This window comes from Pseudonaja textilis, chromosome 6 (genome assembly GCF_049901715.1).
Source record: "Pseudonaja textilis isolate UNSWEBS1 chromosome 6, rPseTex1.2, whole genome shotgun sequence".
Classification (NCBI taxonomy): Eukaryota; Metazoa; Chordata; class Lepidosauria; order Squamata; family Elapidae; genus Pseudonaja; species Pseudonaja textilis.
In genome coordinates this window covers 25802400-25828038 of record NC_141995.1, presented here as the reverse complement: position 1 = coordinate 25828038, position 25639 = coordinate 25802400, and the positions used below count along the sequence as shown (strand labels likewise).

The 25639-nt window shown below is 36.2% G+C and overlaps 2 protein-coding genes across 5 annotated transcripts in view; one reads left to right on the top strand and one right to left on the bottom strand.

Moving 5' to 3' along the window:
* The first annotated feature begins 542 nt into the window (after positions 1–542).
* Positions 543–19613, top strand: IL15 (interleukin 15). Of its 4 annotated transcripts, XM_087936114.1 has the most exons (9): positions 562–731; positions 1262–1379; positions 3181–3241; positions 11017–11168; positions 11308–11444; positions 12013–12100; positions 12728–12766; positions 13979–14122; positions 16327–19613. In XM_087936114.1, exons 4-9 carry the CDS (start codon positions 11160–11162, stop codon positions 16456–16458), a joined length of 549 nt encoding a protein of 182 aa, XP_087792240.1. In that variant the 5' UTR covers positions 562–731; positions 1262–1379; positions 3181–3241; positions 11017–11159; the 3' UTR covers positions 16459–19613. The 4 variants fall into 4 exon arrangements, with proteins under 4 accessions (XP_026553876.1, XP_087792240.1, XP_087792237.1 ...); XM_026698091.2 differs by lacking the exon at positions 3181–3241 and having other exon boundaries at positions 543–731; XM_087936115.1 differs by lacking the exon at positions 1262–1379 and having other exon boundaries at positions 650–731.
* A 2465-nt stretch (positions 19614–22078) lies between these two features.
* INPP4B (inositol polyphosphate-4-phosphatase type II B) overlaps positions 22079–25639 on the bottom strand; it is a 226777-nt gene continuing 223216 nt past the window's right edge. Inside the window, exon 25 of the mRNA XM_087936103.1 lies at positions 22079–22211. Coding sequence (XP_087792229.1) covers positions 22205–22211 — 7 coding nt within the window. The 3' untranslated portion in view covers positions 22079–22204. The remainder of the gene's footprint in view (positions 22212–25639) is intronic.

The following is a 25639-nucleotide window of genomic DNA, read 5'->3' as shown; positions in this document are numbered from 1 at the left end:
TTTAGCAGGCCCAGATTTTTTTTTTTTAAAGGTAGGTAACGCCACTTTATAACTCAATTTGATGCAATAAAAAATTTAAATAGGATTAAAATGTGTGGTTTATAATTTATCCAGTTGTGAGGTGTGGGATCGGCTGACCCTGCAGCCCTTGCCCACCCATCCCTCTCCGCACCTCAATTAGCTGGCATCGAGGGTGAGCTTGGCTGTGGGGCCCGGGTTTCGACTAAGCCCACTCCCCGCTGCACCGGCGGTCGGGAGAGCCGGCCAAGGGTTCCGGGCCCTTCTTTGGCTTCCGATCGGAGCAGCCTTTTTGCAATGGCCTTGCAGCAATTGCGCTCTTCAACCGAGGAAATATTTCCCCAAAGGGGGGGGGGGCGGCATGTAACGAAGGCATGGCGAAAGTTTTTGGCGCGTTGTGTAAAATACCCGAAGCAACAACATCATCATCATCATCATCATTATTATTCTGTGGAAACTTGGGGCGATTGATGATGCGGCGGCACGTGGCACCTCCCAATTCTCCGCGCTTCGGATCTCTCCGCATAACGCCTTTCCCCACTCGCTTGCGTGCGAGCCGGCGGCTCAAATGGGCTGGGTCCGGTCGTCTCCTCCCTGCCTTTCCTTCCTTCCTTCCTTCCTTTTTTTTTTTAAATGCCCAGTCTCGGCCGGGAGCGAAGGCTGTGGACTCGCCGCTAGACGCCGAGGTGGCTGCGTGCTTGGCTGCTTGGCAGGTATCTCCTCCCCCCGCCCCCAACCTTCTGGCGCGCCGCCCGCTTGGTGAAGCGGACTAAGACCGGCGAAAGGAGTAGGGTGGACGGCGTGGCTGGTGAGGGTCAGGCCAGGGGTCTCCAACCTTGGCCACTTGAAGCCTGGAGGACTCCAGGCTTCAGGTGGCCAAGGTTGGAGAGACCCACGATATATTGGCAGCGACGCCGCAATTGCGCTGCTGGTTTTCTTCTTCTGGGCCCCTTTACTGGCGGGAAGAGGAAGCAGGAAGACGAGTAGTTTCACTGCCCATAGAAAGAAGCAGGATCCCATGGGAGATATTGTCGCCTCCCTTCAGTGTAGCAGACAGTCACTCTAGTGGATTGGCGTTGCCAAGCCTTTGCTGTTAAAAATCAAGCCGCCCTGCAATCCTCTCCTCTAACTGATCGTCCGTCGCCCCTTTTTTCATTTTCTCTCTTCCCCTGCCCTCTTTTCCGCTCAAGGCTTGCCAACGTTTCTAAATTATCATAAATACACTATGCTACATTCTCATTAGGGCGGCTGTGTGCGGAGATTTCCTCTTCTGGAGTCGTCCCCCGGCCACTATTTCTGTTGATTTTGGCATTCCCTGTTTCCAATGGTAAAGTTTCCGCCAGATCGAGTGATTTTGAAAAGTAAGTTACGCTTTAAAAAAAAAAAAAACCAACTCCTTTAGTAAAACTCAGTAAGTTGGAATTGGGTTACTGCTGACCAGATATCCCTGCTCGGTTTTCTTAATTTAAACAGCTGGCTTTTAATGTTTTAAGTCAAATTGTAACTCACAGATATTTAATAACACTGGATGGTTTACTTTGAGCAAATATGTGGTGCTTAGTGGCAGCTGTTGTATAGTAAGAACCAAGCAGATGATGAATTCAAAATTCAGGCTTAAGAATATTTTTCCTAGCCATAAAATGTGATTAGGTAAGTTACAGTTGTAAAATATATATTTAAAATTTAGGGTTTAATTCCATAGATATGGAATGTTACAGTGTGTATTATCTTTGATCTCTTATAAGGAATGTTTGAAGCAATAATTATGCAATAGATTATTTTTTAATTCTGTCCCAATAGAAATAACTCAGGAAAAGATTAATACATGAACTTTGAGTGTCCTCTTGGAGATTAGCAGCCAGTGGCACCATTGTAGAAAAGGCCCTGCAGATACTTCCCAAGTTCTATGTCCTTAGCTAAGTGTTTCTCAACTTTGACAACTTAAGCTGTGTGGATTTCAACTCTCAGAATTTCTCAGCTAGCATTGTTGAAGTCAGCTATCTTACTTCCTCCAGTGTTAAGGTTACTTTTTGCATAAGTAGAGATTTCTTTGACATTTAAGTTTGAAGAGGGCACTACTAAATTTAGTTATGCTTCCCCAGTTAATAAGTACACCAGGAGACAATAAATACTTGGGTCTTTCATTCTAAGTGAGGTTGTTGGATCAGCTGGCACAAAAACAGCCAGGGAAGTGATTCAAGCCTGGGAAACAGTCTTGTTTTGATTTGTTTTGAAGGGCCCTCTTCAATCAACAGGAGTGCTGATTTACCTCCAACTTATCAAGTACTTAGGATATAAAGGCTCAGCAGCACAAAGAAACTTACTAGTCAGCCATCAACTCCTCAATCTACATCTTAAAAGCTAGACAGGCGCCCTATAAACACCATACAAAGAACAGCCCAAAAAGCATACCGAGAAGTTCCCTGTGGATGGGCTCCAGCATGACTCTGAAAGCTCAGAGGACAAAACTTCTCCCGGTGACCAACCCAGACTGGATCTTACAACATTATCCTGGGACATATATATAAATATAGTGGACACAGTCAGGTGGTTAATATAATATATAAATCTATACATATTCTATTCTATCCTAAAAGGAAAATGACCCTGAATTTAAAAGTTTCCGATAGATAGATAGATAGATAGGTAGGTAGATAGATAGATAGATAGATAGATAGATAGATAGATAGATAGATAGATAGATAGATAGATAGAGTTGTTGGAAGAAATGTCCATTTGGGTTCACTTCCAAGTGGGAAGAAAGACTGATAACATGGAGAGTGCCTGGAAGGATGGTTTAATGGTGGACAGGACCACACAGGTTTGAAGTGCTGGGTAAGATACTCTCTCTCTCTCTCTCTCTCTCTCACTCACTCTTCGGCCTTTGAGCTTCTTGTTCTGGTAGCAAGGGCAGATATCCTATTGGCTGCTGTAGTGGGTCATGTGAAAATCCTAGTTTGTTCTGAAATAAGTTTGGTTGCACTGTGGGCTGATGTGATACCCCAGAGATTTCTCAATGCAGGGAGCCCTGCTGTTAGATGGGTAGGGGGCTAGTCCTGAGGGCCATGTCTTAATCCCATCAACCTGGAGCTGAAGTGGGGGGCAGGGAGATGCAGGGAGATGCTTTGTCTCTAAAAACATGTTTCTTCTTTTCTCATACAGGGAAATATAATATTCTGCCCTTTTAATATTTCCTAGAATATTTCATTCTTTTAGGAGAGAGGTGAGTGCTAACTTTCTACACAGTATTCTCAGTCCTATCCTTGAAATTAGCCACCCAATAAAATGTTTATATATGTCACACACAAATACACATATGTGTGCACCTCCACTTGTTAAAGACTGCTTCAAAAAGGGGCAGGACTGGGCAAAATATTAATAGTAATTATAATAGGAGACCACATAGTCCTCGATTTACAACAGTTTGCATAGTGACTGTTCAAAGTTACAATAGCACTGAAAAAAGTGGCCTAGAACCATTTTTCACCCTTATGACCTTTACAGCATCCCCATGGTCATGTGATTTACATACAGATATTTGACCCCTGACTCACATTTGTGATGTTTGCAGTATCCAATATGATCGCCTTTTGCAACCTTCTGAAAAGCAAAGTCAATGGGGAAGCCAGATTCACTAAACAACCATGCTACTAATTTAATAAATGCAGTTATTCACTTAATACATTTGGCAAGAAAAGTCGTAAAGTGGGGCAAAACTCTCTCAACAAGTTTCTCACTTAGCAACATAAATTTTGGGCTCAGTGGTGGTTGGAAGTTGAGGACTATCTTTAAATGATTCCTTCTCTCTGTGCATCAAGCACTATCTCATACATATGCACAAATCACTTGCACCCAGACAAATACACAGAAAGGAAAAAATAGGATTAATAGAGGAAAAATTAGCTTCATTGGAATGATAAGAAAAAATAGAAACAGAGAAAAACTGAGCAGAGATTATTCAGGAGAAGTGATAACTGGATAAGGAAAGAAAAGGAAATCCTGTTGAAACATTAAATTTAACTAGGTCTGCATTCTGAACTCACCTCTCTCAAATTGGCTAACCTTCAAAATTATTTATGCTTGAGATTCTTCAGCCCTTCCAAACTCTTGTCCACTTCTTACTTTTCAGTAGATATTTCAGTTAATTATTTGGAAGGAAAAAATATCCTACTATAAAGAGTGAATGTGCTGAAAAGAGATTGGAATTATTGTTATGTGGAAGTATAGGTTTGTGCAAAAATGTATGAATGCATTAACAAAATTTCATAGCCATGATGTTGGTACTGTACTTGTTTAATATTACATATTTTTCTATTATTGTGAAGACATAACAATACCTTTTGACCCTTCCCAGTTAATAGGTTGGTTATATTTGTAATAAGTGCATTTTAATCTAATGGAATCCCCAAGGAATTAAAGTATTGGAGTGAAGCATAAATATTTTTCATTTAGCTGACTCTTCAAAAAATTTCACAAACTCAAGGGAAAATTTGATATAGATAAACAAAGTTTCATGCTGCTTTCTTTTCAGATTGTATTTGATGATAGTCCAATAGGAGACTGGAGGAATTTAAAATGTACAGTACATTAAATTTTTAGAGTTCCATTACGATATGGATAGAAAGATAGAAAAAGCCAAACTTCTGCATTGGAAAACTGCCTATTGTGCAGATATCTTGTTACATAATTCAGTGTTATCATTTATTGCTGGGCTGAAAAGGATGAAAGTCTAAAATGGGATCTCTTAAATTGTTTAACTTGTTTTTTTTCCTTTCTTTATTCCTTTTACCTGATGGAAATAATACAGTTTTGCTTCAGATAAAGAAAGAAATTCTGTGCTCCCACAAAATATATAATGGATGTACCATTCCATGCCCAAGTGCTGATCAGAGATAGTACTGAGATTATAGAATAAGATCAAATATCAGTTTACAAAAATAGTTTTTAAAATATTTTTTAAATGCAGGTTTCCTAAAGAGATTACATTTTAGAATATTTAGATCTTCGGATGTCTGCTTTTTAAAATCAATGTGTGTTTTAATATGTTAATATTTTTCATTACCATATTTTGTATTTCTATGCAGTTGATTTGTATTTTATATTTGTTTGCTTTAGAATAAAGTTTTATTGTCACTACTCTGAACCTCTGTTGGGAATAAATGGAATATAATTGGATTTCATGTTTAAATAAAACTATTAAAAAACAAATGTCATTATTTTACAAAATAAAGAGGCCAACAGCTCTATACAGCTGAATAGTTTTATGCTTTTCAGAGGTTCTGATAAAATTGGTAAAGGGATCATTTTTATTAACCAAAAGTAATACTGTTTTAGGGTTCATATCATTTGTTTTAAATCAGTTTATTATCAAACCATGGATTGAAGCCATGGCAAGAGGGTTGTGAGCAAATTTGAGAAGATTCAAGTTTCTGGGTCTCAAAAAAGCTTGAAATGTGGATGGACAAGGAGTACAGCATCTTCAGAGCTACAATTCACAGGCCAAGAAGGAGGAAATATGTCCAGATTGTTCATAAGCGAGGTTTGGTTTGGTTTATGCTCAGCTCCCTCTGAACTTCCAAGAAGTATGGCACAGAACAGATTACCTTCAACTATTAGTTCACTAGGTGACACATTGCTCACTGTAACATTATTCCTTTGAAGATGGTGATGAAATATAAAACACTTCATGATACCATTTCAGCAACTGTTTAAACACACACACACACACACACACACACACACCCTATTTGGGAATTCTGGGAGTTCAAATTGCCAAGGTTGAAAAACCCTGTTCTAAAGGGTGGGCTTATTGAATCAAACCAGGTTAGCATGCACACCTGCACAATTAATATGGAACAACATTTGCAGTCCTTTGAATCTTCTTTTCAATTTTTTGATAATAGTTAATGCAGGTAAATTTAAACAATTTCTTTTGTATTTTTTTAAAAATGCTCTTATATAAAGAGAAAGGAAAAATAACCAGATACAAGATTAAAAGAAAAAAGAAAAATTAATCCAAAACCCCAATGTTAAAACAAATATGTACGTTGAAAAATCTAAAAAATAACAAACCAAGATGACCTCATTTTTAGTTAACTTATATTAAATAATATTTATAGCATGGTCTAGTAGAACATTTTGTTCAAAAATAAATTATTTCTTCTGGATTCGCTTTAAGAATTTCTGATCGGACATTATTATAGCCAGCGTGACTCTCTGTGTGTAGAGAAAATTGTATAGAATTAAGCTAAAAAAGGAAAGGACCTTAGGGATTGTTATAATACTGCCTTGGTCAAAAGCAGCTCTTTGTTATTAGTATTTCCTAGCTTTTGCACTGCGAGTAACTGTTGAGCTATTCAAGTGGAGGTTTTTGCTATTATATTCATTATAAATCACCACCTTTAAGCAGTCACTCTGCTGTAATTGGAAATGTAGCTGAATCTTTTGTAAGGTCAAATACAGCACAATGGCTTGTAATGGCACATGAGCACTTGCTGGTAATAAGCTGTCAGGACAGATGATGATTTAAATATATCTATTTCCTCCTGACAAGTGATAGACTCTCAAATATTTCTGCCGATTTTCACAAATTTCTTGGTGTACGTTAACCACAAAATGTGCTGCAAATTGAATTTCTGCTTTATTTTATGTGCTAAAAGCAGGCCAGTATTATTTTTTAAAGTGTTTATCAGACAGAGGCAACAATTGTTATGTTTATTAGCAGTATAAAAACAAAACAATAGAAATAAATTACAGAAGCTGTTTTTTTAGCAATCAAAAAGGGTTTCATGAAACGACACCAGATGTCCCTTATGGCTTCTTTTGTCTCAAATATATTCCTTATGAATCTTAATATAATGCACGAGAGGTAATTTAGACAATAGTTCTCTGGAAAATAAAGGATTTATTTAACATACACAAAAAGCTGTTGTTTTTCACAAAGAAATACCCATTGGGATTAAATTAATCTAACTGCCTCATGTGAGAAAATGAGGATCTGTAACAAATTTCAGGTTTTGTTCCTCCTTTTGTTTTGAGCAGGCATTTTAAAATGCTTTATTACCTTTAAATAATCCAAAAGTTGGCAGGATTAACAGACATTTTATAAAGAGAAAGTCTCTTTTTGATAGAAATTATTCCCACATAAGTGTGCTTAGACTTGCAACTTGGGTATAAGGTCATTTAAACTTAATGTGTTGTTATTAAGTTATTGTCTGCAGAGAGCGCTGATCCCAAACTGCCATTTTTATCCCACATATCAACAATGGCAGTTGGGACTGAAGTTTCCATTTCTGCACTGCTTAGCAATGGCAATCCCTGCAGTTCGGGTTGTCATTATTTAAAAAAATCCTGTGGTCTTTAGGTGAGGCAACTTCCTGCTGACTATCCACAACCATGTCAGCGGGAGCGCTGACAGGAAGTTGCAAATCTGGGTGGCTTGCAAGCAAATAGTGGCTGCTGTCATGTGGGGATAAGGGCAAGAGAGGTGTGGCAAACGTGCGGGGGTGAGTGAGTGTGTGAGGGCCACAAAGAATACGTGGAGGTGTAAGGAAGGGACAGGGAGAGTGGAAGGGAAGCATGGCAAGGCTGCTGGCAGGGGAGTTTGCAAATGGCAAAGCATTGAAACTGGTCATAAGAGTGAATCAGTTGCCAAGTGCTCGGATTTTGATCATGTGACCATGGGGGTGCTGGATGGCTCAAATTCTGAGGACTAGTCATAATCACCATTCATTCAGTGCCATCATAACTTTGATTGAATATTTATAAGTTTAATGACTGCCTCATTTAGCGACAGTTCACAATTATGACAGTGATGAAAAAGTCCTCACAAAGGAAACTACCTGTACTATCTGTCCCAAAAAATCAAACACCGACTGTAGGCATTTTTTTTAAATACCTCTTCGGTCATGTAAATACAGATAATTCTAAGACAAATTCTTGCAAATAGAAATCCCTTCTGCTTCCTGCTACCCATTGGCAGCCATGATTTCTAACAAAATACTGAAAATAATTTATCATCATATATTTAACATATTTAGTTATTTTTCTGTATATTTAACATACTCAGATATTTTAACTGTTCGTCATAGAATTAGTTTTCTGGGTCCTTCTGTTGTGGTTCGCCGGCAGCAGGTGTGGATGGCTGAGGTCTTGGAGAGCGAGGACTCAGATGAGGGGCCTGCGTGTGATGCAGGGATGGGGCCAGGACCATCAGGGAGTGGAATGCTGCCTTCGGAGATTGTGGAGGCTGGCAGCAGTGATGGAAGAGAGGAGCCGGTGCCCAGTGCGCAGGCGCGCAGGGCTGCTCGAAGGAAAGAGCAGCTGCAGCAGCACGGACGATTTGGGAGTAAGGCTGCAAGGTAATGGCCCCTCCCTTAAGAGATAAAAGCTAGCTGAGAAACCGGAGTTCTTTGCAGAAAGCAGAGAAGTTTTTGCACTCAAGCCTGGTGGACGTTCGGAATATCTTGGTTGGTGTTTGGAGACTTTGTGTTTGAAATATTTCTTAGTAACTTTATCTTGTGTTCTTGGCAGCCATGCACAACTTTGGCAAGGCTCGTTCTTATCAGAGACAATTAGTTTGAAACAGCCTTTTAACCGTGAAGGAACGGAATTTGTAAAGAATCATTAAAAGGTTTGCTGTTATTCAGATACTTGGTAAGAGACTCATGATGATTGTAATATCCTGGGGTCATGTGATCACCTTTTGTGACCTGGCAAACAAAATCAATGTTACTAACTTAACAACTGCAGTGATTCACTTTACTATGGTAAGAAATGTGATAAAATCAGGCAAAATTCACTTAACAACTGTCTCACTTAGCAACATATTTTAATGGACATTTGCTGACACTGGGATTAAAAAGTTGACGTTATGGATTTGCCTATAGACAAGGGATGGGATATAGGATGAAAATTTACTTGTTTAACCTTGTACGGGATGAAGAGCTATTAAATTGTGGTACTTGGTATGATGAAGGTTGGAAATCATTTATTTATATAATTCTCTTTCTCCCTTTATGATATTCTTTGTTTTCTCTTATTTATTTCTTTTTTCTGAACCCTTTATTCCTTCTTTCCATTCTATTTTCTTTCTCTCAGTTTAGTTTTATTATTTTGCAATTAAAATTCTGAAAAAGAATTATATTAAAAATATATTGCAAAATTTATCTTAGAATCCCATGAAGTCAAGATTACAATGAATTTCAGTGATTTTGTTAACAATATGGTGCTTAGTGGAAATGCCTATCATAGTAGATGGGAAAAATGATGGAGGCAGTGTGTCCCCACTATTCCCATCTATATTAGGAAATAGTCTGGCAATGATAAAAGAGTCAATATAAAGTCTTCCGTATTTAGATCACACTTCAATTTCTAAAGGAAAGAACAGGAGTGTTTCCATCTGACTGTCTGGGGGTAGATATTTAGACAAGACCACGGTTGTCATAGAAACCTATAAGATCCTGAAATCAGGCCCGAAGTTCTGGAAATAGATATCTCTGAGCACAAGTATGTGAAGTAAATTGGTCTAGGTAGGAGCTTCAGGAGAAATTCATCTTCAAGCAGAACACCCAATGTCCTGTTAATTCCTATTGCTCAGGGGCTTGCGGTGGCTCATGTGGTAAAAATGCTGGGCTTGCGTACCGCTGAGGTCGGCAGCTCAGTGGTTCAATTCCCGTGAGCGAATAAACAGAGGGACAAGAAAGAAACCTCACCCGAATGCCTATTGGCATTCAGGCGTCCCATAGATAAAAATAACACCACCTGAAAAAATTCCTTTCAGAGAGGCAGCCAGCTACCTCGGTGATTCCTGACTAACACGTGCCATGCGATAGATAGTTAGATAGATAGATAAATAAATAAATCCTGTTGCTTGACTTAATGCAGAAGCATTCATAGTCTGTAGCTCCTGGTACAGAGATCCTAACCATAGGTACACTATTTTTTTTTTACTACACATTGTTTCCTATAGTTATAACTATTTTCCTCCCTTTCCATGAAGTTGAAACCATTGAAAAACCTGACACCTTGAATCATCACAAATGCTGCAACTCCTCATCTAACCTTATTTCATTAATGCATGCCAGGTCCCATTGTGGCAGAATGTGGCCTTAATTGCAATATCAGAAGAACAAAAAACATCCCATTCCTCTGTTGGAATGTAATCATCATTCATAATTTGTCTGCTTGTTCAAGAGAATAGACTGTTCTTATTTCTTCCCATATCTTGGAGCATTGGTATTGCCCACAAATCAAATGTTATTTCTTAAGATAGCGAACCAACATATGAACTGCGGGCTTTATGGTTGATTAATCAAATAAATAAGGCTTGCCATATAAAAGGAATTTAATGTGAAGAAAACAATTCAGTTCCTCTCATCTGATCTATCAATTAAGTGGAAACCTAATTAATCTCAATTAAAGTTACTAATAAAGACCTATTTGAAACTCACATAAGGTTGTATTTGAAATAAAGTTAATGAAAAAACTCCACGCTTAAGAATGTAAAATATAATTGGAAAATCCCCATTTTTATTTTTAATTGGATGACAATGATTACTATTATTCCACTTAATTAATTAATTAATCTGTATCCCACCTTTATTAGGGTGCTGCATACAAACATTTAAGAAATCAATCCCTTTTACAAAGTACATAATACCAAACTATACTCTCTTTCAACGTTTTTCTGATTAATGGATTCTAATGTTAATTCATTATCCTTATATAATATGTTTCCATACTATCAGTAGAAGAATTTACTTTTCCAGCATCTTTGTGAAAAATATTAATTCCTTTTCAGACTTTCTGAAATTTTGCATATTATTAACACTAAATGTTATCAAAAATCCATGCAAATCACACTGATGATGAACCTGTGAAGAAATAAATGTGGTGTTTTGTTTCAGTCATTTCATAACAAAGTCATCATGATCATGAAATATATCATGGATAAAAACATTATTATGGACAAATGTGTATTCATCATTTAATTTTCAGGTACACTTAAGTGTAGCCTTCCAAACCAAGGTGACTTCCAGATACGTGGACTTCAGTTCCCAGAAAATTTAAGAGAATGCTGGCTGAGAGTTTTGGAAATTGAAATCTCTGCATCAGGAGGGTTCTTACTAAATGAGAGGCCAATGCCAGGAGTGAGTAATTAATTAGAATTATAGTAATAAAGTGATAAAAGTGATATTTGTTTTGTTTCATATGTTTAAATTTGTAATATTTTTTAAACACATGCAATATATAGGATAAGGATTGTATTCATCACTGCTTCTCATCCAGTCTCATCCAGTCTCACCCAGTATGGGGCAAGAAATATTTCAGAAAGGAATTATGGTCTCTGATGCTGTGCTGAAATCTGTTCTTCAGCTTCCTGAAAATCTGAAAAATAAATTTCTGGTTTTTTACTTTATTCTGAGGTGAGTCAAGGAAAGTGCTGCCTTTTTTTTTATCTATTGGGTATCCATCACTTTGCACACTCATATCTATAATGTATAAATTGTGCAATAAAATGCACGTTCGCAATATGTGCAAAAGTATACTGTTTTCTTGATGCTGTTTTTCCCAAGAAGTTCAGATGAATGATTACCCCAATCCTGCCCCATATCCTTTTTTCCCACCCACCCCCACCCCCCATTATAAGCATCTTAGAAGTTGAATAGTACACTATTACTAACCCAACTTCACTCCTTAAAATGAAATGATATTATGGCCAAATTATGAGGAAAGCAAAAATCTGAGAAGAATGCATATTGTATATAGAATATACTAGGTCTGGAATAATCCCTCTATGAATAAGAGCCAGTTTAGCCTAGTGGTTCCTTTATAATTTGTTAATTCCTTCACAATTTAACATACAATTTCACAATGTATTAGAGATCATACGTGTTTCTTTATGGTTAATGATTTAAATAAAATTTACTTTTGTTATGATACCATTGAAGTATTCTGATAGTTTATTGTGTTAACCATTCTGTTTCAAACAAGCTTATATCTACCATATATACCAGCCACCAGAAGCCATATTTTGGAAGCCATGCTAAAGGATTTGGAAAGGATTAAAGTCAGCCCTGAGGTAACTTAAAATAGAAATGAATACAAATGTCCGCATAACCAAAAGTCCAATATGTTAGTACTATTTTAACTTATTTCCTGTCTATCTATGGAGATTATCAGTCACCTAACTCATTGTTCTTCCAAAAGTACATTTTTATTCCATTCTCTACCATTCAGTCAGAATCGAAAAAGCTTTTTGGATGAAAGGTGAAACATTTTCAAAGGAAATTGCCCTTTGAAAAAATACCTTTGGGTTATTTCCTGACAATATTTAAGTGCATCTGTCATGACTAATTTTAGTTTTTTCACCTTTCTATATTATATTCTCTCAAGACATTTTAAACTTTAAAGCATTTATAATTCTGAAAATATGTACCAAAGAATACTTTTCCCAAAATCATGTTTAAACTTTGATTCTACAAGTATTGTAAGGCAGATTTGTTGAAAGGAAAACCCTTTAGCCTTCTCCTATGTACATTGTTTGGAAAAATTGGGTTTTACTTTTAATTTCAACAGTTTCCAAATCATCTGTTTAGATGCTTAATGTTCTTAAGACGCAGAGCAATTTTTAAATGATTTTTAATGTTACGTTTGAGGAAATGTGTTTTAAAACTGCTGATTACCTAACAATTTTCTTTTTTCTTAGATCGATGCCTATTTATATACTGCAGATTTAAATTACCCTGTGAGTATGTTTTATTTTTCTGAAACTGGAATAGTTCTTAAAATACTGTATATTGTAGACAGTTTAAAATCTGCAATTCACCAACCTTTTAGTACAGCTAAAGAGAGTTCTAGATATAGTAGTATTTTTATCATATTTCACTGTTTATGGAATACAGCAGTATTCTGGGATAGCGGCCCCAACCTTTTGGGCAGGAAGGTCCAACTGGTTCTGTGGAGAGAAAGTTTTCCCCAGACCAGAGGGGGAGGGTTTTCATGTGCTGTCTGCATCCTGCGGATGAGGCTTTGGTTGTTTGCGCAGCCCAGTTTCTGGCATGCCCCGGACTGGTGCTGATCCACTGACTGGGGGTTGGGGATCTAAGAGATATTCTTTGAAAGTGTTCTGAAACTTGGTCTATGATGTGAGAATGAGATTACTAACTAGAAGTGTCTTTCAAGAGCCTGTTGCTTACTTGTTGAAACCACTGTATTGATTGTTTATGGTCCTAATTTTTCTGTGTATATCTGCCAGCCTGTTTAGATTATTTTCATAAGCAATTTTGTCTTTCTCAATTATAAGAGAAATAGGTCTATTTGGAACTATAGATAGATAGATAGATAGATAGATAGATAGATAGATAGATAGATAGATAGATAGATAGATAGATAGATATAGATAGATAGATAGATAGATAGATATAGATATAGATATAGATATAGATATAGATATAGATATAGATATATAATTTCAGCAACTTCATTCAAGCTTTAGAACTCCCACATGGGAGAATTTATGAGCTATGGTAGCATATTTATCAGATTGTAATTAATAACAATTAATTAGATGATGGCAAATCATGATATTTTATATTTTATTTCAAGCATATATAACTGTAGAATATAATGTTCAGACTGAATTGGTTTTATTAATAAATGTTTATAATTAAAGTCCATTCCACGTAATTGTACATTGTAACTTAAGAAGATTTAAAAAATAAGTGAAAAACTGAACTTCAGAATTTCTCCAGATTTTGTGCACCATTGTAATCACTACATAGCGCCCCCCCTCCTATCACACACACACGCACACAAACACACATACCCTCTTCTACTAAGCATAACTTCTCCACTTTTATAAGTAAGAAGGGAGTGTAATACAAATGAATGCAAATGAGGCCAGAAACATTTATTTATAGAAATGTATTGATTTTTATTTTTATTTTGTTTTCCCTAGAGTTATTGTAATCAATCAGTGATGAAATGCTTTCAACTTGAGATGGAAGTAGTGTCGTATGAATCTAAATTTGGGGATCGAAAATTTTATGATAGTGTGAACAGTATAGTCAGACTTGTTAAATATTTACTACCCATTGAAACGGTAAGTCCACATATTGCATTGAACTGGTGTACAAGGAGTTTGTAAAACCTCCTCATTTACAAAATTACTCAAATCATTTGTCAGCTATGTCAGTAAAAGATACTTCCTTCCCGCCACAAACTCCCGTATATGGAGTGCTAAAAGCGCTCTTGAAAGAAAACATACATAGCAAGTTGAATTGACTTTTAGTGGCAACAGGTGTAGAATCAACAGACACCAATAGCCCAGTAAACCATTTAAAAAAAAATAAATCACTGACTATATCACAAAGATGCCAGCCCAGTACGAAGAAGAAATAATGTCGTCCAGATGGGTTATCAAAAATATTCCAATGTCATGTTGTAATGTATACCTTTCCCTTTGTCTTGTCTCTTGTAATGTAGTAGGTCAAAGGTATATAAGCTCTGGCTGTGCTTTTGATCAGGTTGCTCAGTAAGCTGTTAATGGTTTGCAGGAAATTTCATGTATACACTGTTTTTTTATTTATTTACATAACCAATAAAACTATATTGTAGACATACTTAGTGTAATTTAGATTTTTCAGAAGGCATGTCTGAATGCTACACATCAGAGATAAAGTTATGATCGTCTTTCTGCCATTTCCAAGGAAGCTGAGAATGTTCCCTTTTATAAGATTGGCCCTTTTCTTGCTAACAATAAAGTCCACAGAGAGCCTTTACTTTAATTCATAAGAGCAGGATTTTATTCCACCAAATGATTATTTTCCTTTGGCATTCTTAATATTATTACCTCTTTCTTAGGCTGGAGATGGAAAGATAAATATTTCTATTGTTCTTTGAAGAAAAGTAGGGTTAGGAAAGTTTTACTGTAACAACCTGGTGAAACAAACCACTGAAAATTGGCATGGTTCAAACACTGAAAAATATAATTTGCATATCCTAGTTTAATATACATATTCAAAACTTTGGGTGCATTACATGGAATGAGTCCAGTTTGGATGAATACATTCCACTTCAAAGTACATGAAATACAAGACGTTGATTAAATCTGTCTGCCCTCTGTATGGAAGCTGATAGTTGGAGCATTGTGAAAGAATGGCTTCACAACACAACTATACACATCAAATTCTCTGCTTCCTCTCCTCTGTGATACACATACAACAAAGCAGAGCAGAGCGGGAGAACAAATGTTTTTCACAAAGAACAGAGTGGGGTCCAGCACATTTTTCCTTTTGTAAAGTTGATCTATTTTATAGGTTGAACTGCACTGAAGTGAATTCTAAGTTAAATATCCTTCCCCCATAATCCTCTCCTAACGTTCCTGTACTACTCAACACATTAACTAAAAGGTCTCCAGACTATATTTAGTTCATGGACAATGTCCAACTTTGTTTTAAGAGGATCTCAGGAATGAATTGAATTGATAAAGGAGTAAATTGCAGAAGAATGTCTAAATGGATTTAAGAATCTGTAAGAAACTAGGCAAGCATAAACATTTAGCTTTAAATTCTTTGTAAGTTGCAAGTGGCTACAGGACAAAAATAGCAACTAAAAAAATAAATAAGTTAGTAGCTGTAAAATGGATTGTTTGTTTGTTTCAGTAGTGTGAAACAGAAAGAAAAACTTAAGTCACTGAACTCTGCTAATGTGGAATTTCAATATTCTGGTACAGGTAGTCTTCAACTTACAATAGTTCATTTAGTGACTATTCCAAGTTACAATGGAACTAAAAAAAGTAACGACCATTTTTCACGGTTACGACCTAGTCCCATGATCATGTGATCAAAATTCAGATGCTTGGCAACTGGTTCATATTTATGACTGTTGCAGTGTCCCAAAGTCATGCATTCAGCTTTTGCAGTCTAGCAAAGTCAACGGGGAAGCCATATTCACTTAACAACCGGGTTACTAACTTATCAACTGCAGGAAGCTCATAAAGTGGGGCAAAACTCACTTAACATCTATGTCACTTAAAAACAGAAATTTTGGGCTCAATTGTGGTTGTAAGTTGAGGTCTGCCTATATTCCTTTGGAGCTATCTACTCACAAACATGGTTTTAGAACTCATACTGCAGATTTTAAAAAATGATATTTTTTTCCACTCTAACTGTATTAGAAATCTTGTTATTTGGAATCAGTGTCATTGTATGTATGTATGTATTCATGTATGTGTATATGTATAAGTATATGTCTTTGCTTCACCATGTTGCTTATTGTACTTTCCCCAATCTTTCATTTTTGAAGAATACAGATACGCAGACCTGCCAACGATGTGAAACATATAAAGAAAAAAAATATTCAGACTTTATAACAGACTTCATGTTTGTTATACAGCGGATCAACCGAGAAGAGACAAAAGTGAAAATTGGGCACTGAGATACTCCATTGAAGCTGGAAGAAATAATTTATTTCATCCTTGGAAAGATAGTTCCGATCTCTCTTTTTCTTTTTTGTCGTCCATTCTGGGAGTTTGAAGTAGAGGTAGTCCTCATTTAGTGACTGCCTTGTTTAGTGAACATTTGTGGTTACAGTTATGAAAAAGTAACTTTGCAACCAATCCTTGCATTTACAAGTTTCGGGGATCTGTACAGCAAAGGAAATTTAAGTAAGATCATAGACACAGTTGGATTTTCACTTAGCAATTACTTAATGACAATTGTCGGTCCCAACTGGGATATCTAAACAAGTACTACCTGTAACTAAATTAGCTGAACCACACATCTATGCACTAATTTTAAAAGGAGTTTGCTTTCTGCTTCAAGAGACAAGATCGCATTTATATACTGGAATGCTGGAAAAGAGGCAGAGAATCCAAAGAGGAGGAAATTGGGGAACATCAGGATAGAGTTGGCTTTGGACAGTGACTGAAAATGTGAAAAAAATAGGTACACATTCAGAAACAAACGCAGTTGAATGGACTTCATGAAATCCAGACATGCTGAATAGCATAGCAGCCAAAGACCTGGTAATTTACAATGATGTAGCAAGTCAAACCTGGTTGTACAAGGGCAAAAAAGGAAAAACAAGTTTACAGAAATTATGAGAAGATAAATAATTATAGTGGTAAGATTTAAAAATAAGTAGATATCACCACTTGTTTAAATCCTTTTCCAGTTTTTTTTTAAGTAACCCCTCAATACAAATCTGTCACATAGTTAAGAGGATCTGGATATAAATATAGAGATGGAATTGCTTTATCATCACATATCATTTGATGTTACACCAAAGGATATATTGATATTGCATGTATATATATCTGTGTTAAAAGATACAAATGCCAAATCTAAAACAATGATTCTTTCTTAATTATTTTTTATCAAAGATCTGTATATATAAAAGCTTAAAACAATCTTATTCTTAATTCTGGATGGAGTTACTAGGGATGCTCTTAGACTTGCAACGTCTGTTCGAAGAGCAAGTGGCAGTCATGATAGGAGGATCTTCATACAATGGATCATCCAAGAGGAGAAGAAAAAAATGTAAATTTCCTGGATCATGAGGCCCTGCATGCATTCACTCGTGCCCTGGTGATCTCCTAGTTGGATGACTGCACTATTCTCTATATGGGACTACTCTTGAATAGTATTCAGAAACTACAAATATCAACAGTTTGACTAGCGAACTCAAGAAAAGTAGACACTCTCAGGAACTTTTAAATCCCAAAACTTTATTAGATACAACATTTTGGCACTGAAGAATCAAAACCAACTCTGACTTTTCCTGCGCAATGCTTGTAAAGTTAAACAACAGCTCTCCTTCTCCCTACCCTTACCAATCCCTACCAATGTTTGGTCACATTGTCTAATTATGAATTGTCCATTTGTTTTGAGAACAGTTTACTTCTCTGTCAGACACCTGTATCAGTGTCCTTGGTGGGATCTTGGCTCCCATGGTCAATATTTGGAGTGTCTGCATTCTTTCACCCTTCCCTCTCCACAGTTCTTTGGCAGGTTAAAAGCGACAAGACCTAAATGTTCCATGTCCAATTCTCGGAGATTACATAGAAAAGTCCTTGTCATTTTCTTGGCAAGGTTTTTCAGTGCCTGTCTTCTTCCTGGGCTTAACAGAAAGTAACTGGCTTGAGGTGATTCAGTGGCTTTGTATCCAAGGCAAGACTCACTATCTCTCTGTTTCTATATCTGCATGGGTGGGTGTGTTTTGAATCTTGCCGTTTGAATATTTAACTGAAGGAAATAACATATTGCGGCAGTTATATTCTAGTAGCCAGTCAATTACCTGTTTTCCCCATACTCTCTCTTCCAGGATATGCTGAAATTCTTCTTTTTTAAATACAAGATGTACTACATATATGTGCAGTAATGTAACCCTAAACTAATTAATGTCTCAAGTTTCAACAAATTAACTAATGAATTTGTTATCTGAAAGAATGTTTCATTGCTTTTTGGAAAAGGAAATTTAAATATTTAGTAATTCTATGTAAAGTTGAGCTGTGTGAATAGACAAGAATAAGTATTCAAGACTAATTAGTGTGGTGCTCTAATTGATTTATTAACTGGACCATAAATCAGTTTAGTGCTTAAATAGAGAAAACCCAGACTGAAGGTTGCAAATTAAAGTTTACATTAAGCAGAGACTAGTAAAAGAATTCTTTGCCTGCAGGCAGGAACATAGTAGGCCAGTGTATGGAAATAGCTAAAGGGAAAAAACACCCAAGCTATTAGCTGAAAGTCAAAAGTTCAGAACTGCAGGAGTTTGCTGAATCCAGTCCAGAGGTCAAAAACTACTGATCAGTCTACAGGGCAGGGAGCCTGGAGGCTGTAGGAATTTAAAACCAGCAGAACAGAATCCAGAGGGAACCTTAAAGCTGCCCTTAAATAGCAAATTGACCTTGTTTGATTAGTAATGCTCAAGGAGTTACACAGATGATGATGGCTAGACTCTTCCTAACGACCATCTTGTTTTAGGACTGGACCCTTGGTTAAGGTTTAGATCCTTTCTCTATTCTTAGAGTCAGGAAGTAGTTTATTGAACTTACATCATTAGATCCAACACCTTCAGGATTAACTTCCCAACTGCAGGCTGGCAATCCATCAGTTTCTGCGCTGCAGAGTCACAATCCAAGAAGCCCACAACACATTCGGAGTCAACACAATCCTCATAAATACCACTGACATTATTGTTGGAGAATGATCATATATAACCCTGAAACTTAACTGATTTTTGTTTATTGAAGTTAAAATTCAGTCAACAGACTTTGATTAAAACTAAGGACAGACAAGTTTAAAGATATCACACAAGATCCAAAGGCCACTGCACAGTTCACAAATAAGGAACATTCACAATTTTATATGATAATTAATAAAACATACATGACATCAGCTGTATAGTTTAATTATTTATGACCTATTTGTGAAAAAAGCAACAAAATATTTAGCTTTGTGTATAGTTATTGCCTTGTCAACACGAGAGAAGAGTATGCTGCAATGCGTAATGTTTATCTTACTTGGAACTTTGATTTAAAGTAGTGCTTGTTCTTACTGTTATAATAAAAAAATACATTTTTTCCGGTACATGTTCTACAGTTTCAGCTAGGACATAATCTCAATTCCAGAAGGATTTTCTTGAAATGACTTTCTGATGTAACTGCAGAGGCAATCGAATGGATTTAAAAAAAAATATTTGGTGGCTGTGAAGGGTTAGAGCAAATGTTATTTCTCTGGTTTCTTAAGGACTAGGCTAAGAAATCGAACTGAGAACAAGTCTGAGATCCATGTTATTTTATAAAACTCCTAGGTATTAAATAGTCAGCACACTCTTTAATATACTCTCCCATTACTGTATATAATTAGAAAGCTAACTATATGAAGCTGGGAATGTGTCAGAAAATATGAAACTGGGCATCATATTTGTGCAGATGTCCATGCATAAAATCCCACTGCTCATTTAGGTTGTGATTCTAAATTGAGTAAATACACCTGTTGCTTATCCCATCAGTATAGAAATTTTGACTGGTAGGTTCTCTGTTATTGCTTCCATCCATTAGAACATCTTACCCTCAGAAGTAAGGCCCACTCTTCTGGTTTTCTGGAAGAGGGTTAAGACCTGTCTCTTCCAATTAGTGTGGAGCAACCCTGGGAATAACTGGTGGATTAAAGGCACTCCCACTGTTCTCTTAACCTCTTAGCCTTCTGAATTTTTTTAACTTTGATTTTTACTTTTACTTTTTAACTTTTTCTTAACTCTGTTTTAAATGTCTGTTTTTATTCAGGTATTTATATATTGTGTTGTTTTAAATCACCCAACTCAGCTAAGTGAGAAATTTAATAAATAAAATAGAATTCAAGATCCCCATTGCCAGCCATTAGATGAACTTATAGGCAAAGCAAGTGGGAGGATCCAGAAACATATGCCTACGCAGAGACTTTGAATGGTTTTTAAGTAGTTTTATTATTATGTATTGCTTAGATTTATTATTTTAAATTGATGGTCTTATTTTGTTTAAATGCCTACGCTGCTGTAGACTTTTTTCCCCTGAGGGTCCAAATGTGATAAAGAAATAAACATATTAGTCCCCTTTATTATATTTCCTAGTCTACAGGAAATTATTTAAGATTAGACAGTGTCAGTAAAATGGTGGCGTGATTTGGCTCTGAAAGCCAATTTCATAGTGCAGTTACATGCTTGTGTGTTCAAAAATAAGTTCTATTTAATTTTAAGGGAACATACAGGTAGTCTTTGACTGACAACCACAACTGAGCCCCAGTTTTTTGTTGCTAAGTGAGATGTTTGTTAATTTTGCCCCACTTTAAAACCTTTCTTGTCACAGTAGTTAAATAGTTAAGTGAATCAGCACACTCGTTAAATTGGTAACACACTTGTTCAAAGAATTCCCCATTGACTTTGCTTGACAGAAGATTGCAAAAGGAAATCACATGGGACACTGCAACTGTCATAAATATGAGTCAGTTGCCAAGCCTCTGAATTTTGATCACATGACCATGGAGATTCTGCAGTGGTTGTAAGTATGAAAAATGGTCATAAATCAATTTTTTCAGTGCATTGTAACTTTGAACGGTCACTAAAGACAACATGTACTAAGGTTGATAGGAGATAGATGACAGAGATGGATACCGATAGATAGATAGATAGATAGATAGATAGATAGATAGATAGATAGATGATAGATAGATAGATAGATAGATAGATAGATAGATAGATAGATAGATAGATAGATAGATAGATGATAGATAGATAGATAAATAGATAGATAGATAGATATGAAATTACAAGAACAATTTTAAAGAAACAGAATGATTTCATGAAGAGCCTTATTTAAATTCCAAACAGCCAGGACATCTGTTTGATACAGTATATAATGAGGTATCTCATATTTTGAAGGTCATACCTGGATCAGTAGAAAAAAATATATTGTTATAAATGAGCAGCTGTGAGAAATGTCATTCTGTAATATTCTTCTGTAGTGCAGGATGAGTCTTGTAAATGATCTTCAATCATTTTTTAACTATACAGGTGATGAATTAAGCAAACCTGACTTCTGTGGTAGCCTTATTCTTGCCCATTAAGCTGGTGGCCTAGTCATAAAGGAAAGGAATGAAGGGCAGCTTTGGATTCATAATAGTTTTAGCTAAACTGCACCAGAGGCCAAATTATGGTATGTTATGAATCTGCAAGAAAATCTGCAAGAAAATAACCAAGCTCTCTGTAGGACCCTACAATTCAACCCTGACTGACAAATATTATCTTCCATTGGTACATTCCACAAAGCCAAATCTTTAATATACAGAGTTTCTATTTTCTGGCTGTAATTGCAACATTACTAATGTTACCCAAATATTATAACATTTTTGGCTTTCAGAAGTGGTTATCACTTTCCCTTCCAAGCTCAGGATAAAAAGTTATGTGCAAAATTAATAGTGAAGGTTGGGGAAAGTAATCATGTCCTTTGAGATAGCCAATGTTCCTCTTAATACAAACAGACAATTATTATTTTATTCTAATTTACAGCAGGACCATCAATACCTTCAGCCATGATACTTCTGAGCCAGCCTTGGGCACTGGGAGAAGGAGATGCTACTTTATGGCGGCTTTCCCCTCCTGCAACGTGGCGTGCCTTGGGTCTTGAGCCTATCTCCTTTCTTCTTTAACATCTACAGTACATGAAACAACTAGGTGAGATCATTTAACAGAAAACAGATAATCAGAGTTGGAAAGGACCTTATAGGTCATCTAGTCCAACCCCCTCCCTGCCCAAGCGGGAGAGAGGTGGAGGGGGCTGAGTGGCTCAGGACTGAACGCGCAATCAGAAACATTTTTAGCAGTCAGGTAACACCGCTGACTTCATTAAATTTGTGATCAACTGTTCCAAGATCAATTTTATATAAACTATTGCTAAGCAAGGTGTTACGTATGATATGCACATTTCATTTGGTTCCAAGCTTGAATACATTTGCCTTTATATTAAATGCCATTCTGTTATTTTCTATCCACTTCTTTTAAACTATCAAGAAATTATTGTATGTCTGTTTTCTAAAGTGTTAGCTATCCCATCCAGTATTGTGTCAACTGCAAATTTCATAATCTTCCACTGACATAAAGGCAATGATAAACATTCTGAATAGTATGATCCAGGGTTGAATTTGGTGGCATTCCACTCAATACTGCAGTCCATTCTTTGTGGAACTATTGATCAGCCCTGTCTCAGTATGTATTTCAAACCAATTTTAGAAGCACTTAATTGTAATGCTATCCAGGCATTCTTCTGGCAGCATTTCCTTGCCCAGCCCTTCCATTCATAGAGGACAAGGACACAGTAACTGATACATATAACAATAATCTCCAAAGGACTATAATCAACGCAGTATCTACTGTTGCTTGAGAATAAGCCAAACCACTAGAATGCTGCCTGTCTTTTCCATTTCCTTTGGAATATGTCATCAGAGGTTGCTGTCACAAATGAACAACTTTTTTAGTCTTTAGACAATATAATAATTTCATTGGATATTAATGCATAGACATCAATCATGTAACAAGATTACTGGCACCATGACATTTTTCTCGTTAGAAAAATATCCAAAGGCATTGCTTTATAATTAAATTGTGTCAATGATGACCTTGAAACGACTAGCTGTTTAATTTCATGAGCCTTATTTTAGTATTATTTTTATTTACTTATTTTTATTTACAAATTGAACTATAGAAATTGAAATTGCTTTAAGCAAATCCTCATTATCTGGTTTTGCTGCCTTCCCACCTTAATGAGATTTCATATGCATTATGTGGCTATAAAGCATTTTATTAACCAGTTTATGGTATCTGAACAACTATACTGTTGAATTTATTTTTCTTTTGATGTAATGTCTCCTGAGAAGTTTCCCTTTCTAATTATAACTGGAATAAACACAGATTTAAAACAAAACATCACTTTTTAAAGTTGTATATTGGAGTAGGTTTAGAGTTGGGAAATAAAAGGATGATGAAGGAGGAGCAACACACATGCCAACACAAAGTTCTGAATGGATTTGAGCACACAGCATACAACTAGACACATCCACAATTCCATCTATATGCTTTTCCCTTAATTTTCCCTTTAAGATATATTTGTATTTTCTACAGTAGAGTGGTGTATTTCTCAGATAAGCTTGCAACCATTCCAAAACAATCCCCATCAAACTATTCATTTCTAAAACCCCTGAGCCAGGCCACTGCCTACGTCTGTCAGAGGAGAAAAAGAACACATCAGAAAAACAAATCCAGTTCAGGGAATTTAAAATCTGTGAAGTGGAACTAAATTTCATTGTACATGTTCAGGTTATTTTTTATTTATTTGAACAAGTTTAGTGTCTTTTTAAAGCGTTGTTTTCAATACCAATCAAAGCTGTTTAAATGAATTACATGTCTCTGAGCAGGCTTTTTGCACAGCCTGGGAAGAATGAATGTGAACCAGTGGTGGGATTCAATTTTTTTTTACTACTGGTTCTGTGGGCATGGCTTGGTGGGCGTGGCAGGGGAAGGATGCTGTAAAATATCCAGTCAGAGGTGGTATTTGCAGGTTTTCCAAACTACTCAATCTTTCCGCTACCAGTTCTCCAGAACTGGTCAGAACCTGCTGAAAGCCACCTCTGATGTAAACCTCTGTTTTTCACCACAACCAAATAATCAGCTAAGTGTTGTGGAGGCATCCCTATTTCCAGTATATTTGGGGTCCCCCCCCATATCCCCTTTAAAGCTCAGATTCTCAACAGTGCAAGGAAGAACCCTCTCTCCACTGAATGTACCAGTATTGTCTATTCTGTACTGTATTATCTATACTTTGGATCAACCAATTCATTTCACAGCAGCGTGCAGTGAAATCACAATAAGGGGCCAGCATGTTTCTGTGTAAACAGTCTTTTGCATAGAAAGAGCCTGATCTGATCGTTTGATTAGAGCAGGAATATTGCAGAATTGCGCAATTACAATGAATAATCTGTTGCTTCTGTTTCTTCATATGAATCAATGTAATTTGTTGGGGGAAAATGTGAGGAAACTCTTATGATCGAAACCTGAATAAAAATAATATCACAAGATTGGAAAAGTGCTTCTTTCATTGCCTTTGCCAGTGATACATGATAACTTCCATAGGAAATTGAGTTTAAAAAAATCAATCAGCCAAACCCAAACGACGTGATTAAATCTGCTTTTGGAAAACCAAAGGCCAAAAAAAGAGAACACATTTGTTGCTGCAACTAGCATTTTAATATTGGCTAGGTAAATACATTTGTACACTAAATTTGAAATGCAGTTCAGCCAATCTAGTCAAGAAAGTGAGAGATTTGTCTTAACTGTCATCACTTTATGGTAGCTTCTCAAACAGTTTAGGTAGTCCTTGACTTATACCACAATTGGGAGATTCACATTTGCAGAACTTCACAATTATATTCTGGGATTTCTTGCTGGACCCCAACAGCTATTCTTGTTTGTAAAAAACCAATTAAACCTAACAGCCGATAAAAATACTAGTGAAAGAATGAGACAGAAGTAAGTAAATAAATTAACTAGAAAATTATGCACTGGAAATTATGTACTGGAAAAAAAATGTGGATAGCAATTGCTTAATAGAAATCCTGTCCTCAGGCAAAAGAGTTGTAATCCTGAAATGGAATATTTAAAGGGAATTAAGTTTGACTCCATGAGACATCCTGTCTCAAAAGCCATTTATATATAAAGACAACATTTAACAATCTTATTCCTCACTGAACAATTATCAACGTTTGAACAATTATATTAGCAATTCTAATCTGACTTCTGAAGTATCTTATCAGTAAAAGAATTAATATATCAATAAAGACACAAGGACAGTTTTTCCGTAAATGCCATCACTCTGCTAAACAATTCCCTCAACACTGTCCAACTATTTACAAAGTTTGCATTACTATTACTATTAATCTTCTCATGACTCCTATCACCCATCCCCGCCCACTTGTGACTGTAGGACTGTAACTTTGTCGCTTGTATCCTTACGATTTATATTCACTGTTTCCTAGTATGATTTGATAGCTGATTGTACCCTATGACTAAATTCCTTGTGTGTCCAATC

Bases quoted from the DNA above. Each gene is read 5' to 3' on its own strand.
- IL15 (XM_087936111.1), top strand. From the start codon at position 587: ATGGGCTGGGTCCGGTCGTCTCCTCCCTGCCTTTCCTTCCTTCCTTCC. The intron at 12,101-12,727 runs GTAACTTAAAAT...CTTTTTTCTTAG, and splicing joins GGATTAAAGTCAGCCCTGAG to ATCGATGCCTATTTATATAC. The intron at 14,123-16,326 runs GTAAGTCCACAT...TCATTTTTGAAG, and splicing joins ATTTACTACCCATTGAAACG to AATACAGATACGCAGACCTG.